We start from the raw sequence: 19,256 nt of genomic DNA, 5'->3' as shown, positions 1-19,256 counted from the left end.
TATTGGAAGAACACTAGAATAAAATATCTCACAAGCCAAACAAAAATATTAAATCCTAGATGAACTTCGATCAAAAAATGTGTTGTGATTCATAGGCCCTTTAGCCCTTGATGTTGAGTCAACCTATTAAATCCTTCGTACCTCTATTTTTCCTTTCATCCATTTGCAGGTAATTGATGCAAAAATTGTCTTGTTTCAAACCTCTCTTAAATTGACAACAAACATCATGAAGTGGTATCAGCATAATTAATCAAGTACAAAGCGAAGCCTAGTTCACAGGTCAATCTAAGATGAACGTTGATGATCAGGAGAATCGACAGACTGCCAACTATGGCCCAAGTATTTGGGTACTTGCCAATATATATCCGGGTGCAACAAAAGCTCTTAGACTCATCCCCAGTCAGCAGCAGGACATGATTTAAAGCAGCAAGTGTATTGTAACCCCATTTCTGAAATCTGATTTCATTAAAAGTCAAAAGACTCAAATTTCAGAGATGGTCTATACCACCATTTAATACTGTTTTATCACCCAAAGAAACAAACATAAATTTCCAGCCTGTTGGTAGTATTCTGGATTGTTAAGGGTGGTGCGGATCATAAATCATATTCAATGAGGACTCCATTTAGATAACATTGTTATCTTATTGTTTATAAAATAATTTTATTACATTTTTTTCAATTCGCAACAGGAAAATTGCTATGATTCTTATCTTAAAGAAAAAGGACCATGGTAATTTGTTAAATTTGTACGTATTGACCACATTGTGAAAGCTCCAATTACACTGGACAACAAATTTATTTCAAAAAGTTTGCTTCCTGGGGGAAAAAAAGGGGTTATGATTATAGATTTGATGTATCACGTAAAAAGCTGGAGAAACTCTTATTAACTTTTATGGAATTTAGGATATTTAATCGCATAATGACGCTGACACTTGGCGTTAGTTCAACGGACCTAAAAATATTTTGCAGCTGATTTTTGTTTGCACTTGTCATCTGATGCCTCTCTTGATAGTGTTCAACCATAGTCGGCCAGCATTGATGAATTCTAGTTGCCTTGATACCACTTTTACATGGTCGCAATGTCCTGGTGAAACCTTTCACCGTGTCCGTCACTGACGGCACCAAGATCAGCCGGGAAGACGTGCAAGTGCGAATGCAGAAAATGTATTTTCAATGACATGTTGCACTACATGGTTTTGTATGCTTTGAGTAGACTTAAGATATGACAGGAAATTACAATATCTTTAAAAAATGTTAAGTGATAGAAACTTTTACGGTGATTTTCGTGATTAGCAGCTCAAAATCCATCGTGTTCAGGAAGAAAAATCTTCATTTTATTTGTACACTGAGGGATAAATGAAAGTGTTTCACTCTTCTAATTTCTTCCTTTTAACACATTTAAGGTGTCTTTGATCAGTCTGACTGCAAATATCCTTGGTTATGACGAATTAGGACCTATCAAGTCCCTCCGGACGCTAAGAGCTCTGAGACCCCTAAGAGCTTTATCTCGGTTTGAGGGAATGCGGGTAAGTTAATCATATTTTATTTCAATTAAGTTTCTGCCAAAATCTTCACTGTTTTGCTTCCCATTATAAAGAAAGATACAATGGATCTTTCTCCACTAATCTCTAAACACTCTGTAATCTTTGAATAAAACATCCATTTCAAAAATGATTCTTTCTTTTCTTGCCCCATTTATGTTTGCCGGTGGTTATGCTGGTGTACTGGAGATGATGGTGAATTCCATCAGTGATACCTGTCTTCACTGAGAGGTGGTTCCTGAGATAAGTAAAGCCCTTTCTGTTCCAGGACCTTGACTTTCAGAGGCTGGAGTTATATCCTTGGGACAGCTTGATCGAGGACTCTTGCCTTTCAGATGTTTGTAATAAGCCCCATCTTTTTGTTGTGTGTCAATAATGGCTTGTCTCCAAGTATTCCTTTATGCAAACATTATCTGAAAATTTAACGATTGTAATAAACATGAAAGTCTCAGACACAGTGATTGAAGTAAAAACATAATGCTGGAGAAACCCAGCAGATCAAACAATGCACTTTATACAGCAAAGGTAAACATTTCGGGTTTGAGCAAAATGTAGGCAGGCGCCTGAACCAAATAGTGGAGGAAAGGGGCAAGGGAAGGAGCACATTTCTGCTGGCAGGAGGGAGGGCATGCCTATTACCTCCTCCTGTCTGCCGCTCCCCACTATTTTGTTCAGGCGCCTGCCTACATTAAGCTTATACCTTGATGAAGAGGTTCAAGTCCAAAATGTTGTTGATGTATCTTTATCTTTTGCGACATAAAGTCCACGTGAGTTTCTCCAGCTTTGTGCTTTGACTTAATGATTGCGGTTTGACTGATCTTGGCTTTGGGTTGAAGGCATGAAGGTTGACCAGTTTCCCACTTTGATTAGTGCAAGTTTGACAAGAAGCCTGTTGGAGGTGAGGTGCGGGATGGTAGTGAGGGAGATTGAGGAGAGGATAGGAGCAATGACGCAGTTGTGCTTGCACTGCTTTGGGATTAGATCTGCAATGATCCATCGCATTGTGTTCTTTCAAATTAAGTCAGGTTTTGAAAATGCCTCCATTTGTGGGGCATCCAAAACTGGAAGTGATAAATACGATCAAGACACTGCAAAATTCAGTAAGATTTTTTTTGAGAGAAACTTGTTTTATTCAAAGCTTGGTTCAAATGTGGAACTGATGACCACAGGCAGGAAGTGAGGTGAGCAGGCAGTGAAAGGAAATATTGATTAGATGAAGTGAATTCAGTCTGTGCTTCTTGGATAATTTATCTTTTTTTAAATTTAGAGATACAGCACGGTATTACAAGCTCAGATTTCATTTAGTAACCACACTTTAAGGGTTAACACAGGCTACAAACCTTTTACAGCAAGACCTTTTACAGCTTGTGTTCAAACAGGAGGCATCATCAAGTAGGAACATTATTCAAAGTTGACACTTTGGGAGAAGAAAAGAACAATGGTGTTTATTCAAGAAAAACAGATGGGACACTTAAGAGAGGGTGGTGAGTGAGACATGAGATTATGAGTCATGTGTTTGGGACACTTAAAGAAAAAGAATTCAGTATTCATCAGCAAGTCATCTGATAGACACAGAATGGCTCTGTGAGGTGGATAATTCTGGGGAATTATTGTTGAACCACCATGACCATTGTAATGGTCATTTTGATTGACCCATATCTGGGGAAAGGAAGCAAGGTCATTCCTGCATTTGGATTGTGACCATTCTGAGGACCATTTCAAATGACCCATCCCTGGGTTTTGGAAGCATCGTGGAAGTTGCATGTTTTATTTCCTCTACGCAAGGAAGAGAGGAGTTGTATCAATCATTCGTATGAAAGGACATGCCTCTGGAAGCAACTCGCAAGGATTCTTGAGTTTTTGGCTCTCTGATTACACAGTCTCTCTCCCTTGCCGCCTTCATGATTACTTCTGTGCAACAGTTAAAAAGTCTGAGTTTCAAAGCAGAATTTCTAAGACTGAAATTCGAACCGACTTTCCCGAATTGTGCCAAAAGCTGTAATGGTTTAAGTAAGATGTTATATTAATACTTATTAATAAATATATTGTTTTACAAATAACACTGTCTTAGTGAATTCTACTGCTGCTGGTCTGTGACATAACAACGGTAAGAGGCCCTTCCAGCCCATGAACCCATGCCACCCAAAAATTACCCATGTGACCAATTCACCTACGCGCCTTTTGAACTTGGGATGAAACCGGAGCATCTGGGGAAAATCCACAAAGGTCACAGGGAGTACATGCAAACTGCTTGGAGATAGCGCAGGATTCGAACCCAGCTTACTGGCCCCTGTAATAGCTTAATTATGCTAAACATACAGCTCTGTTTCTCAAAATTAAGTATCATGTAATAATAAAACAAGAAGCAAGTCTTTTCATGGATGCAGATTGGACGGGCACTTGGTAGAATGTGGTACTTACTGTTTGCATTTATTTTTTCTAGGTGGTTGTCAATGCACTGGTGGGTGCTATCCCATCGATCATGAACGTCCTCCTTGTCTGCCTCATCTTCTGGCTAATTTTCAGTATCATGGGAGTGAATTTGTTTGCTGGAAAGTTTTACAAATGCATAAACACCACATCCTCTGAAATCTTTCCTCTTGAACAAATCAATAACAGAAGCAATTGTGAAGATTACATTTCAAAAATGCCTGATGAAGTGCGATGGGTCAATTTGAAGGTCAACTTTGATAATGTTGGCCAGGGCTACTTATCCTTGCTCCAAGTGGTAAGTGAAAGCTCACATTTATTGCCTTTCAATATCTGAATCCGAGACAAAGAGGGATTCAATTGGGGCCTCGAAGGAAAGGGTAGATTCTAGTTCAACAAGAAGGTCTGCAGACGCTGGGATTGCGGTGCCATGCACCTGTGGTGCGCTATTGAACAGAAGCAGACACACAAAACATCAAGTCCATTGTACAGGCTTTATTCAACGTAAACTTCCACAGAGCTGGCTATGAGGAGTGCTGTTGCAAGCTCTGAGACTGTCTTCGAAGGGCCAGATCCAGCTTGTATCCCGAAAGGTGATTGACAGCTGACCGGGAGGGGCTTGGTCCATTCAGGTCGGCTGATTGACAGCCGGCCAGGTGTTGCCTTGTCCCCCGTGCTCTTCTGAAGGTACAGAAGTCGCCCCCTGCAGTAGGCTGGTGGTGTACCACCACACTACCTATGACCTCTTTCTTACCTGTTGGCCTGAGCTCTTCCCCCTGCTCTCCTCCTCCTCCTCCTCCCCCCCACCCTCCTTCTGCCCCTCCCTCCTCCCCTCCCCTCCTTCCTCCTCTCCTCCCCACCCCTCCTTCCTTCTCCCTCCTCTCCTTCCTCCTCCCCACCCCTCCTTCCTCTCCTCCCCACCCTCCTGCCCCTCCATCCTCTCCTCCCCATCCCTCCAATCTCCTCCCCACCCCTCCAACCTCCTCCTTCCCCTCCTTCCTCTCCTCCCCACCCCTCCACCCTCCTCCTGTCCCTTCTCCCTCCTCTCCTCCCCACATCCCCCACCCCCCACCCCCCACCACCCACCACCTTTTTAATTCAGGTGCATGCCTGCTTTTTGCTTATATTTTGATGAAGGGTTCAGCCTGATTAGTGACCCTTTTTAAAAAATATTTTTGTTTTCATTCCATAAATATACCTAGAAAACTCTCTAATATCAAAGTATATAGCTTTCTCTTACAAAAAACAAACAAAACAACCCGCCTCCCTTTCCCTTCTACGTTGGTTACCCTCTACTTTCTATAGGCGCTGTGTGATGACTGAGTTTCTCCAGCACTTTTCTGTATTCCTGATTCTAGTGGTTTTTTTTAATGAGACAACCAGTTCAGAGGATTTAGTTCAGATAAATGCTTCATTGCCAAAGATCCTGTCAATATTCACTTTCTTGACACAGGTAATACTCAGATAGATTCTTAAAATCCAGTCCAATCCGTATAAGGTAAAAGAGTTCAACTCCCAATCAGTATGTCTCCAAATTCAAGTTGTAATGGCATCATACACTGGAAACTATAATTGAATATTTTTATTATTGTGAATTAACTGTAATCCCATTAATGTCAGATTGAATCCAGTTTCGTTTGACACATTGAAGGATACGTGAGCACTTCTTGTGAGTTACACTATTACAAAATCCAATGCTTGTGTTTTTACTTGCATTTCTATATGTAAGTAAATAAATAGATTATCTGCCAATATAAGTACTATGGGCCTCAATTTAATATCTCCCGTCTCCTCGGCCTGCAATTTTTGAGGCATGGGACTGTGAATTTAGTTGGCACCTGAAAAGGTGTGTTAATTATTGGCGTGGCGAACCAATAGTTCATGGATATTTACAGGAAAACCCAATAAAGTGTGCAGCCAAAAATCAATGCACAGCATGCTAGGAGCATCAATTAGATCGAGGTCCAGGGAGAGAGTCGAACATGTGGTTCGGTGTCTGAGATCAGGTTAAACTGCAATGGACAGGGGCAGGGGGAAGGTCGAGGCGAGGATGAGGTACGAGAAGTCATGGGGATGGTAATCATTCAGACAATTGTAAATTTGATTGAGTCCTGCCTTCTAGGGGAACAAAATGAGAGAATACAATCAAACAAATCAGTGGCTATCATCCTGGCAGATACACAGTGTAAACAATCAAAACCTGATACAGAGATGTCTTTATACACAGAAATGCAGGAGAAAATCAATACCATTCATTACAGCAAAGATGTACCGCTATACTAGCCATGTCTGTGTGGGTATGCTCCGGTGCTCTGGATTCCATCCACCCTTCAAAAACATACGGAGGTTAATTGGGGTATTTGGGCGGCAAGAGGACAGGAAGAGCCTGTTACCATGCTCTATGTCTAATTATCTTTTATTAAATATACATCCAATGTTTTGGGGCTGTGCCTTTCATCAAGGTATAAGCAAAAACCTGAATAAAAAGGTGGGGAGGATGGGGGGTGGGGGGGGGGAGGAGCACAGGCCCACGGGCAAGGGGACATAGGTGGTACAAGAGGAAAAAAAAGCTGGAAGGGGGTAACTCTGGAGAGAGAATGGGGTTGGGAAAGGAGAAGGGCTTAAGGGAAGCTGGAGAAGTTGATGTTAATGCCATCTAATGGAGAGTGCTCAGATGGAATATTAGGTGTGGTTCCCCAATTTGCAGGTGGCCAGGGTTTGCCAGCGCACGAGGTCCTGGACATGCATAGAATGGGGAAGGGAAATTGAAATTGAGAGATGTCTTAAATGTGGTAAAGAAATGACAAAACTTTTAGGAAGTACAATCATTTACAAAGCCTTATATACAGTATGTTTTAAATAGCATAGCATGTGTATCTTTTTATAATTTAAGAAATATCAGTTCAAATATGCTTCTGTCCAAGAAGCACTGTGTCTAGTTGATGGGCATTGACGCAGATGTGATACTGACATCAGAGGAGGGATTGCTGGAAATAATTTGTCATAAAAAGGGTCAGGCAGGTTCACTGTCTCTAAGGAACTACATTCTCCCACCATCTGATAGTTTTCCAGGAGAATGATTCAAAATTTCAGGAAAAAAAGTCACCAGTGAAAAATATTATAAAGGGACAAATGAAAAAAGAATGAACTTTAATTTTGTTTACTTTTCTTTCCATTCTTTGTAAACAAAGTTGTGGATATCAAATTGTTAGAAGTAAGTTAGCTCATTCAAATGGAGCCAAAAGTTAATAAAGCTTTCACTAATCCTAATATTGAGACATTAGAGATCTGGAAACGTACATTGAAAGAAATTAGAGAAAGCCTTTTTAAAGGAATATTTAATCTAAATGGTTTCAACTGATCCATTTATAATCCCCGAATTCCACCAAACTGCAACCAATCTATTCGATCTGTAATCTTCCAGCTTGTTATGAATTTCTATTGAGTGAAACACGAAAGTCTGCAGACGCTGTGACGGTAGTAAAAGCACAGAAATGCTGGAGGAACTCGGCCACTCTCAACAGTGTCCATGGACACTGCACGACCTGCTGAGTTTCATTAAAAACTTGCTGTGTTTTTAAATGAATTTTCATTGATCCCGCAGAGTATTTCTAAGAAATATTTCCTTCCAGAGTCCAAATGGTTGTAATTACCCTTCGAACAATGTATAATATTAATTATGCCACAGCACACAGGACATTTTAATGGAATGTGTAGGTTAATTGTACTTGAAGTTAGCATTGATATTGATTAATTAAGTGAAAGAAAATGTCCTGACTAATGATGTTGATTGCCTCCTTCATTTTGTTCCCAAAAGGCAACCTTTAAAGGCTGGATGGATATAATGTATGCGGCTGTTGACTCCCGTGAGGTGAGTGGATGTTCTTAGTTAAAACCATTCACTTAAAATCTTCATTGGCCAAAACACATTTGGATTTTGATTGAGCTTAAAGAATTTTAATGGCTTAAACCTCACACTTTAAAAGCAAAGAGCAGAAGTTTGATAGCTTCCCCTTCCTCGCTCTCCCTTCCTGTCTTCGCGATTTTCTGTGTTGTTTTTTTTTTAAAATTTTTAAATTTTTTATTTTTCACACCATAAATCACAATAGCCATGATATACACTTTTTCTTTTCCACACATTTACAGTGACTTTTTCTCCCTCCCCCCTCCCTCCTCCCAAGCCACCCCCCCCCTCTCATCCATTTTAGGTATACAATCTAGGTTGCATTAATTCAGTTAGACAATGTTGTCATTCAACAAAAATACACCAGAAATTCTACTGAGTCCATTCTTTTCTTTTCTTCTCCTTCCATCAACTTAGGTAATGTTTGTTCCCGGTAGGTTTTCGCTATTGTATTTAATGTAAGGCTTCCATACTTGTTCGAATATTTCAATATTATTTCTTAAACTATATGTTATTTTTTCTAATGGAATACATTTATTCATTTCTATATACCATTGTTGTATTTTCAAATTATCTTCCAATTTCCAGGTTGACATAATACATTTTTTTGCTACGGCTAGGGCTATCTTGACAAATCTTTTTTGTGCATCTTCCAAGTCAATTCCAAATTCTTTATTTTTTATGTTACTTAGGAGAAAGATCTCTGGATTCTTTGGTATATTGTTTTCTGTTATTTTATTTAATATCTGATTGAGATCATCCCAAAATTTTTCTACTCTCTCACATGTCCAGATTGCATGAATTGTTGTTCCCCTTTCTTTTTTACATCGAAAACATCTATCAGATACTGTTGGGTCCCATTTATTTAACTTTTGCGGTGTAATGTATAGTCTGTGTAACCAATTATATTGTATCATACGTAGCCTCGTATTTATTGTATTTCTCATCGTTCCAGAGCATAACTTCTCCCATGTTTCCTTTTTTATCTTTATATTTAAATCTTGTTCCCATTTTTGTTTAGTTTTACCATTTGTTTCCTCATTTTCCTTTTCTTGCAGTTTAATATACATATTTTTTATAAATCTTTTGATTAACATTGTATCTGTAATCACATATTCAAGGTTACTTCCCTCTGGTAAACTCAAGTTGCTTCCTAATTTATCTTTCAAGTAGGATCTCAGTTGGTAATATGCCAGCGCTGTATCTCCAGTTATATTGTACTTATCTCTCATTTGTTCAAAGGATAAGAATCTACTTCCTGAAAAACAATTTTCTATTCTTTTAATCCCTTTTTTTTCCCATTTTCTAAAGGCAAGGTTGTCTATTGTAAAAGGGAGTAGCTTATTTTGCGTCAATATTAGTTTTGGTATTTGGTAATTTATTTTATTTCTTTCTACATGAATCTTCTTCCATATATTGAGGAGATGGTGTAATACTGGAGAAGTTCTATGTTGTACCAATTTTTCGTCCCATTTATATAATATGTGTTCAGGTATCTTTTCCCCTATTTTATCTAATTCTAGTCTCGTCCAGTCTGGTTTTTCCCTTGTTTGGTAAAAATCTGATAGGTACCTTAATTGTGCGGCTCTATAATAATTTTTGAAGTTTGGCAATTGTAAGCCTCCTTGTTTATACCATTCTGTTAATTTATCTAGTGCTATCCTCGGTTTCCCCCCTCTCCATAAAAATCTCCTTATTATTTTCTTTAACTCTTTGAAGAATTTTTCTGTCAGTTGTATTGGCAATGCCTGAAATAAGTATAGTATCCTTGGAAAAATGTTCATTTTAATACAGTTTATCCTTCCTATCAGTGTTAGTGGTAGCTCTTTCCAATGCTCTAAATCGTCCTGTAATTTTTTCATTAGTGGATTGTAATTGAGTTTATATAATTGGCCTAGATTTTTGTTTATTTGCACACCTAGGTATCTTATTGCCTGCGTTTGCCATCTGAATGGGGATTCCTCCTTAAATTTTGAGAAATCCGCGTTATTCATAGGCATTGCTTCACTTTTATTTACGTTTATCTTGTATCCCGACACTTCTCCATATTCCTTCAATTTCTTATATAGTTCTTTTATTGATAGTTCTGGTTCTGTTAAGTACACTATCACATCATCCGCAAACAGACTGATTTTATATTCCCTGTCTTTTATTTTTATTCCTTTTATATTATTATCTCTTCTTATCGATTCTGCTAGTGGTTCTATAGCTAGCGCAAACAATAATGGTGATAGTGGGCATCCCTGCCGCGTTGACCTGCTTAAGTTAAATTGCTTTGATACATGTCCATTTACTGTCACTTTCGCTAACGGTCCCTTATATAATGCTTTAATCCAATTAATATACTTCTCCGGTAAACTGAATTTTTGCAATACTTTGAACAAGTAATTCCATTCTACTCTGTCGAAGGCCTTCTCTGCGTCTAAAGCAACTGCTACTGCCGGTGCTTTATTTCCTTCTACTGCATGAATTAAGTTAATAAATTTACAAATATTGTCTGTTGTGCGTCTTTTTTTGATAAATCCAGTTTGGTCTAAATTTACCATTTTCGGTACCTGTTCTGCTAATCTGTTCGCTAATAGTTTAGCTATTATCTTATAATCTGTGTTTAGCAGAGATATTGGTCTATATGACGCTGGTGAGAGTGGATCTTTCCCTTGTTTTAGTATCACTGTAATTATTGCTGTTTTACATGAATCTGGTAAGTTTTGTGTCTCATCAATCTGGTTGATTACATCCAGGAGGGGCGGTATTATTAGGTCTTTAAATGTTTTGTAGAATTCTATTGGGAGTCCATCCTCTCCTGGTGTCTTATTATTTGGTAAATTTTTTATTATCTCTTGTATTTCTACTGTTCCAAATGGTTCTGTTAATTTATTTTGTTCCTCTATTTGTAGTTTTGGTAGTTCAATTTTAGTCAAAAATTCATCTATTTTCCCTTCTTTCCCTTCGTTTTCGGTTCGGTATAATTGTTCATAGAATTCTCTGAAGTTTTCCTTAATTTCTTTTGGATTATATGTAATTTGTTTGTCTTTTTTCCTTGTTGCCAATACCATTTTCTTAGTTTGCTCTGTCTTAAGCTGCCATGCTAGGATTTTGTGTGTTTTTTCCCCTAGTTCATAATATTTCTGTTTTGTCTTCATTATATTCTTCTCCACCTTATATGTTTGTAATGTTTCATATTTTATTTTTTTATCCGCCAATTCTCTTCTTTTGGTTGTATCTTCCTTTATTGCTAATTTTTTTTCTATGTTTATTATTTCCCTTTCCAACTGCTCTGTTTCCTGATTATAGTCCTTCTTCATCTTGGTTGCATAACTTATTATTTGCCCTCTAATGAATGCTTTCATTGCGTCCCATAGTATAAACTTATCTTCCACTGATTCCGTATTTACTTCAAAGTACATTTTTAATTGTTTTTCAATAAATTCTCTAAAATCCTGTCTTTTAAGTAGCATGGGGTTTAATCTCCATCTATACATTCTTGGAGGGATGTCCTCTAGCTCTATTGCCAATAACAGGGGTGAGTGGTCCGATAATAGTCTAGCTTTATATTCCGTTTTCCTAACTCTCCCTTGAACGTGGGCTGATAACAGGAATAGGTCTATCCTTGAGTATGTTTTATGTCTAGTCGAGTAGTATGAGTATTCCTTTTCTTTTGGGTTTTGTTTCCTCCATATGTCCACAAGTTTCATTTCTTGCATTGATTTAATTATAAATTTGGTTACTTTGTTCTTCCTGTTAATTTTTTTCCCCGTTTTATCCATATTTGGATCCAAATTCAGATTGAAATCCCCTCCTATTAGTATGTTCCCTTGCGTATTAGCTACCTTCAAAAAGATATCTTGCATAAACTTTTGATCTTCTTCGTTAGGTGAATATATATTAAGTAGATTCCAAAGCTCTGAATATATCTGACATTTTATCATAACATATCTCCCTGCTGGATCTATTATTTCCTCTTCTATTTTAAATGGCACATTTTTGCTAATTAATATAGCCACTCCTCTTGCTTTTGAATTATACGATGCTGCTGTTACATGTCCTACCCAATCTCTCTTTAATTTCTTGTGCTCCAATTCAGTTAAGTGTGTTTCTTGGACAAATGCTATATCTATTTTTTCCTTTTTCAGTAAATTTAGTAGTTTCTTCCTTTTAATTTGGTTATGTATTCCATTAATATTTAGAGTCATATAGTTCAGCGTAGCCATTTTATATTTTGTTTATCTTCTCTTTCCGTTTTTCCATCATTACCTTTCCTCCTTTTCCATTTCTGTTTTCTTATTTTCAACTCTTTACCAGACAACATTCCTACAACATCCAACATTTTCCTTATTCTCCTATTTCTATCTTCTTTATCCCCAATCTCCCCTTCCCCTCGATTTTCTGTGTTGTTAATGAACTTTGTAATTTAATCGAGGTAAAGGTAAAAGGTTCCATTATTGTCACATAATACTTTCTTTTCTTTGGCTTGGCTTCGCGGACAAAGATTTATGGAGGGGTAATGTCCACGTCAGCTGCAGGCTCGTTTGTGGCTGACAAGTCCGATGCGGGACAGGCAGACACGGTTGCAGGGGAAAATTGGTGGGTTGGGGTTGGGTGTTGGATTTTTCCTCCTTTGTCTTTTGTCAGTGAGGTGGGCTCTGCGGTCTTCTTCAAAGGAGGTTGCTGCCCGCCGAACTGTGAGGCGTCAAGATGCACGGTTTGAGGCGAGATCAGCCCACTGGCGGTGGTCAATGTGGCAGGCGCTAAGAGATTTCTTCAGGCAGTCCTTGTACCTCTTCTTTGGTGCACCTCTGTCACGGTGACCAGTGGAGAGCTCGCCATATAACACAATCTTGGGAAGGCGATGGCCCTCCATTCTGGAGACGCGACCTGCCCAGCGCAGTTGGATCTTCAGCAGCATGGATTCGATGCTGTCGGCCTCTGCCATCTCGAGTACTTCGACGTTAGGGATGTAAGCGCTCCAATGGATGTTGAGGATGGAGCGGAGAAAACGCTGGTGGAAGCGTTCTAGGAGCCGTAAGTGATGCCAGTAGAGGACCCATGATTCTACATTTAGAATATAACATACATGAAATTGTTTAACTTTTGTCTACCTCACAGAAATAAAGCCCCAATAAGGAAGAAACTCACAAACCCTGGTTTACAAGACCAGTGCTCTAACCACTGAGCTATCGGAGCCTTAGAGAAACAGTTTGCCAGGAGTAATTTATTTAGAACAGAGATATGGAAGAATTTCTTTAGTCAGAAAGTGGTACATCTGTGGAATTTGTTGCCACAGGCCATTGTGGAAGCCAGGTCATTGGATGAAATTAAGGCAGAGATTGAAAGGCACTTGATTAGAGCATCAAAGGGTTTGAGGAGAAGGCCGGGTAGGGGGGCTAAGTGTGAAAATGGATCCGCTCATGATTTAAAGGTAGGGGGAGACTTGATGGGCTCTTTCTGCTCCTATGTCTTATGGTCTTATTATCTTTGTCCAACAGCTGCAAATATTGGAGTATCACTTCACCATTAAAGAATTTCATGCATGTTACTTTCTAAATTAGTCATATTAGAGGCGACAATAATGGAACCTTTTCCTTTACCTTTAATTACAATTAATGAGACAATATTTCCACAAGTTCTAGTCACGTTTCTGGCCAAGTATAAAAATAACTATTTTATTTGACCATCTGGTAGCTTTTTCAATGTAAGTGCTTTCTATACAAAATTCAAACTTGGTAATGACTGTACACAATTGGACAAAGAAGCACAGAAATGTTTGGGATCTGATATATATTGGCTTTTCCTCAACATTAGAATTGGCTGATAACAATTCAAAGCTCCACAAAACCTTAACCAGTTTCCTATATATTCTAATCACCCAAATGGAGCCACTAGAATGGGACCCTATGTGTGTGTGTGTGTGTGTGTGTGTGTGTGTGTGTGTGTGTGTGTGTGTGTGTGTGTGTGTGTGTGTGTGTGCGTGTGTGTGTGTGTGTGCATATATACACACACACGCACGCACACACACACACACACATATACACACACACACACACACACACACACACACACACACACACACACACACACACTGTGGTTGCATTTGTTGTTTTTGCAATACCGTTTAATTTAACCTATGACCATGTCCTCCTTTGGAATGGCCACCCACGTGGATTAGTGGAAATCTTCAAGAACTATGTATGGTCAATGGGGCATACCCCCAATCGAGAGTAATGATCAGGTGTATTGGTGACTGGGCTAACAATGGGGAGTATTGAAGTCTCCATGAAATGTGTACGTGTGAAGAAGGAGGTTTTGATTCTGGACCCTAAACTGATTGTGAGGTGTCCTAGGTTAATCAGAGTTTCGAGAACAAAACTTTGGGAAGCAAAGAATAATGAGCAAACGAGAGTGTGCAGATGAGGCGGTGAAGTAGATCAAACAACAAACAATGATCCAGTGCTGTGGTGTGAAAACTTGGTTCTCGGCCAAGTGTCTGAATAAGGTAGCCCATGGGACACATGGATTTTACACTCCAGTTTGCTAATCAACATAATGGACCAGTTAGTAGACTTCCTGCCTCGTATCTTCAGAGGCCATGATTCAATTCCTTGGGACTGTCTGGGTGGAGTTTATCTCTCGTGGAGTTAAAGAACTCCATCTCTCGTGGAGTTCCTAGATCCAAGCACTGCACTAGAAAAATGGTTGCTCCCAGGGCAGCTTGATCCAATTTCTCCCACTGTGGAGCATTGCACAGGCAATGACATGGCTGACAAGGAAGTTACATCAGGACACAGGGGTAAACCACCTTGGGAATTCCTTTGCAAATTCCCAAGTGATGAGCTGTGACACAACTACAGCCCTTGCTGGAGATCACCTAACACTGAGGGGGGAAGAAAAACCAAGAAATGACCCTGGAATGTTCAGTTTAGAAGATTACGAGTCTCAAAATTCAATCAGAGAGCATTGCAGCAAGGTAGATGAAGGAAACTGAAAGTGTCCGTGATATTGTCCTACACCAACAAAACATATTTGAGGTTACAGACACTGGTGAAGCCTGGCTTGCTGATGTATCACCTGCATAGACGTTGCTGTCCAAAGGTGTCTGGCCCGGAGCTTTGGACCCTATGAACTCTGGATTGTTGAGGTTGGGTCATTATGTCTGTGATATCTTGGATGCCCATTTCCACACTATTCAGCCGAAAAAAGCATCAGGGGGAGACAAATCCCTGTCAACAGTCAGTTTGAAGTGAAGAAAAATCACACCAGAGGCTGCGAGGATTGCTCAAACATAACAGTGAGCAGGATAAAGAGTGAAGCTGCAGAGAGGAAAGAATGTTCAGTGTGACTGAGAGTCCTTTTAGTAGCTTGGTTTTGAGAAGAATCAAGTGAGTAAAAGCTGCCTGTCCTGGTAGTAAACAGGACTATAATATTTTTTAGTTGAAGAAATATGTGTAATAATTCATGTGTATAAAAAAGAATGGGACATGTTCCACATTATTTAGGGATGTTTTACACAGCAGCAGTGTTCTCATCATGAATGAAAATTCTAGCAGTGAGTGAGAGAATGCATTTCCCCTCAAGCACAACTCTGGGTTAAGCCTATTTTCAACTTCACAGCAACACTTCTTTTGAGAAAGATTTTCTATGCTAAAGTTTCCAAATCTTCTTGTGCTGACGGCAGTGGTATTTTTTATGAAAGATCTGTTTTTGTTCTGGTTTCTTTGGCTCTTATTGTCTCATCCACATACCACGGCAAGTGCTAAGATCACTCAGTTTCAACAGAATCTGAGCAGTAGTTGAACTACTGTGTGGAATGGCTTCTCCTTGTTATAGCATCTAATTAAGCCATCATAAAAGTTATCTTAAAGATTTGTCCTAAACTCTGACCATCTATTCTTTTGATTTGAATTCAGTGAAGCAAGTGGAAGCAGAAAAGTCTCAGCAGGTCTCGTAGCGTCCATAGGAGGAGAGACTGGGAGATCGCTTAGTTGAGCACCTCAGCCCTGCCCGTTGCAATAGCATGGATCTCCCAGTGGCCACCCATTTCAATTCCCCGTCCTCTTTCCTTGCTGATGTGTCTCTCCCATCATCTCGTGCACTGCCAGACTGAGACCACTCTGAAAACTGGAGGAACCACAGCTCATCTTCTGTCTGGGCACCCTCCAACCAGATAATATTATCGTTGACTCTCTGGTTTCCGTCAAACACCCCAACCCCTCATCTTCTTCCCCCCCCCACCCCCACCATCTCCATTTGTCTCGTTCTGTCTCTGTCTGTCTCTCTCTCCCTCCTTTTTCTCTCTCTCCCTCCTCCCTTTTCTCTCTGTCTCCTTTCAAAGAGCCAACATCAATTCTCATCTTTCCTCTTAGCATAGGCAATTAACATCTTTTGTCTGTTGGTCTGGACTCCTCCCCTTCTCATTCTTCCCACCCCCCACCCCCCTTTTCTCCCCAGCCTTTAATTAAGATACCTGCTGCTTTTCGCTTATACCTTGAAGAAGACCTCAGGCCCAAAACCCCTGTAATATATCTTGACCTCCTATGGACGCTGTGAGACCAGCTGAGTTCCTCCAGCATTTACTGTGTCTTTAGTGAATTAATTGAAGCACCCTGTTTTTGCATTAGATACATTTGTAAATCTTGCATTCACTTAATTCTATTTCCTGCATTAAAATCTTCTTTGAAGATTCAATTTTCCTGATTGAAAATGTTAAAGTTCAGTGTGAACAGGATGACAGAGTGATGCATCAGTTGGCAAAGTTCCTCACAGCTTCAATGACCGAGGTTGTCTAATTGGTGTTTGCATGATCTCCCTGACCAATGTGTCTTTCTATTGAATGCTGCAGTTTCCTTACACATTCCAAAGACATGCTTGGTAGGTTAATTGGCTACTGTAAATTACCCTTTATTCATGAAGACTGGCATTTTAACATTGATCTGACACCATTAATTAATTGAATATAATATTTTAACTATTACTTACTCCCAGGTAGATCGAAAATGGAGGCCAGTGAAAACAAAAATACAGGTAATAAATCTAATAAACCATAGATTTTTTTGATTTCACTGGCCTCCATTTTCGATCTACCTGGGAGTTACACTTGTATCAATTATCCATTCGCAACCTATGAGCTGGGTCCTTCAATTCCACCAATATTTTAACTTGATTGTCCCAGTGGATTGAGAGTTAGTTAACAATTAGAAAATAAAGAGGAGTAAATAAGGTTGGCGGGCCAAAACTAGGGGGCCCCACAGAGATCAAATCATGATCTCGATCAACAATTTCGATGAGGTGACGAGACGAGGTCTGAGTGGTGAGGGGAATGCAAAGTGATTAAGTGGGTATAGATAATTATGTGGGGGTGGGGGGGGATAAACTTGGTAAGTAGGTACTAATATGGGGAATGAAAAGTTATCCACACTAAAATAGTGACAAATTTGGAAATGTTGATGTTAAAGCTGGAAAACCTTAGCAAGTCAGACCGAGCAGAGAAACAGTAAACATTTCAGGATTCCCCAGAACTGGTAAGGGAGGGGACAAGTCAGTCCAGCTGGCTGAGAAGAAGGAGAGGAAATGGCTGAAGCAAAGAATGGGGTAGATAGGATGTAATGACAATGCCTGACTGCACGATACAAATGGAAAAAGATGACAGGAGTTTTTTTTAAAATAGAGTCCTTCTTCCATTGTGGTCATCCTTTGACTCCTGATCAAAATTGAAGTGCAGATGGCACAGCAGACAATCTAGGAGTGAGGCATCATGACTTACAAGGCACTGAGACTGCAGCTGGGAAATTGAACATTGGTTGGTAATTCACTCTGCTATCTATGGTGGAACTTCGATTGGATTTGGAGGGAATTAAATGAATCCCCTCCAGTTTCTGTGTGTCGTCAAGCACTGTATGTGTGAGGTCAATAAAACCCTCTGCCCTGAGAAAGTCTGAAATCTTTGCAAAGTCACACACTCATTCAGCTTTACTGCTCTTTGGGAAATGTCACCAGACACAAACAGAATGATGGTGGGTGAGGCCTGGAAGTGATCCTGAAGGATGGGTATTCATTGCCAGTAACAGGGAACATCTTGCTCTCAGATGGTTTTGTCTGCAACATATTGGTGATTTTAATGAAGGCATTCTTATACATACATGTACCTCACACACATTTATTGACATTCTTGCTGAACATTTTCCCGGCCATCTCCAATCGATATGACCACCTGCAAGAAGTCCAACTCCTTCACCACTTCCTCCATCTTCTCATAGTTTGACCCCAATGATTCATTCCAAAGGCAATAAGTAGTAATTCAGTAGGAGAATGGCTTTTGCAGAAGCCTTCAATTCAGGATAAATTTCCTGACCCCTACCGTTCCTGAAGTGATTCGGGCAATGAAGGCTTCCTGATCATGTCGGAGGTTTGGATCTGGAGCTCGGGCGGCCGATGAATCGAACAGGAGTCTGTGCAGCCATCGAGGCTATGGGAGCACTGGACGGGGAATCCGTGGACCCTCTGCGACTGTGAAGGGACTCTCTTTCTCTCATACTGTAAGGGGTGCCAGGCAAGACTACTGGCAACTCTGCCTTTCAGCCGGCAGAAGACAATTTCAGTTACGTTTTCTGTATTATCACATGACACTAAAGGAATTGTGAATCTCAAAGAATTTAAGAAAACGTCAAATATTTGAGCACTCTGAGGAAAAGCTAATAGAAATCAGTCATCAAGTAACATACATTCTTGTGAATGAAACTGACGGAGTGGGTCTTTTCTAGTGCTGACTGAACTGTGAGATAATATGCTAGCTGAAGTTTAACATGGCAGCGCTGGCATTAAATGAACTATGCCCGCTGATTGACATCATAACCTGCCTGCCCTGCATACCTTCTGCAGTCTGTGCAACCAAACTTTGTACCCATAAAGTATAAACAAATATTGATGTGGCCAGAGAGGCAATGTACCAGGTCTAAACTTTTCAATCGAATCAGCCCATGGGATGAGAAGTAGTTTGTATTTTTCCCTCCCAATAGGCCTTCTCAATTTGGCCCCATGCCACCAATTCTGGGTGACCTATTAATAATCCTTCTGGTAGTAATTTGAATCTGTAAAACAGTAATGAATATAGCTCTGCTGTTTTGTTGCATCTCCTAAATGTTCTAGCATATCTAGCTGGCTCTCTACATTATATAAGGTAATTATATATCATTATTACTTTTAAAATAGATAAGGTTTCTTTTTTAACCTGACGCCCAACGAATGGCAATTTTGCAGGAACTGCTGTAATGGCAGCACTACTGCTGGTGCAGATCGAGGGGAGGGGAGAGCGGAGACACAGGGCTCCCTCGCAGGTTCCTACCACTCAGTTCAACTGCCAACACTTCAGTACAGGTAGAGTTTTATTT

The 19,256-nt window shown here is 39.8% G+C and overlaps 1 protein-coding gene across 1 annotated transcript in view; it reads left to right on the top strand.

Moving 5' to 3' along the window:
* scn4aa (sodium channel, voltage-gated, type IV, alpha, a) overlaps positions 1 to 19,256 on the top strand; it is a 159,670-nt gene that overhangs the window by 126,413 nt on the left and 14,001 nt on the right. Inside the window, exons 21-23 of the mRNA XM_069904854.1 lie at positions 1,404 to 1,526; positions 3,985 to 4,269; positions 7,789 to 7,842. Coding sequence (XP_069760955.1) covers positions 1,404 to 1,526; positions 3,985 to 4,269; positions 7,789 to 7,842 — 462 coding nt within the window. The remainder of the gene's footprint in view (positions 1 to 1,403; positions 1,527 to 3,984; positions 4,270 to 7,788; positions 7,843 to 19,256) is intronic.

This window comes from Narcine bancroftii, chromosome 12 (genome assembly GCF_036971445.1).
Source record: "Narcine bancroftii isolate sNarBan1 chromosome 12, sNarBan1.hap1, whole genome shotgun sequence".
Classification (NCBI taxonomy): Eukaryota; Metazoa; Chordata; class Chondrichthyes; order Torpediniformes; family Narcinidae; genus Narcine; species Narcine bancroftii.
This window is presented reverse-complemented; position numbering and strand designations above follow the sequence as displayed.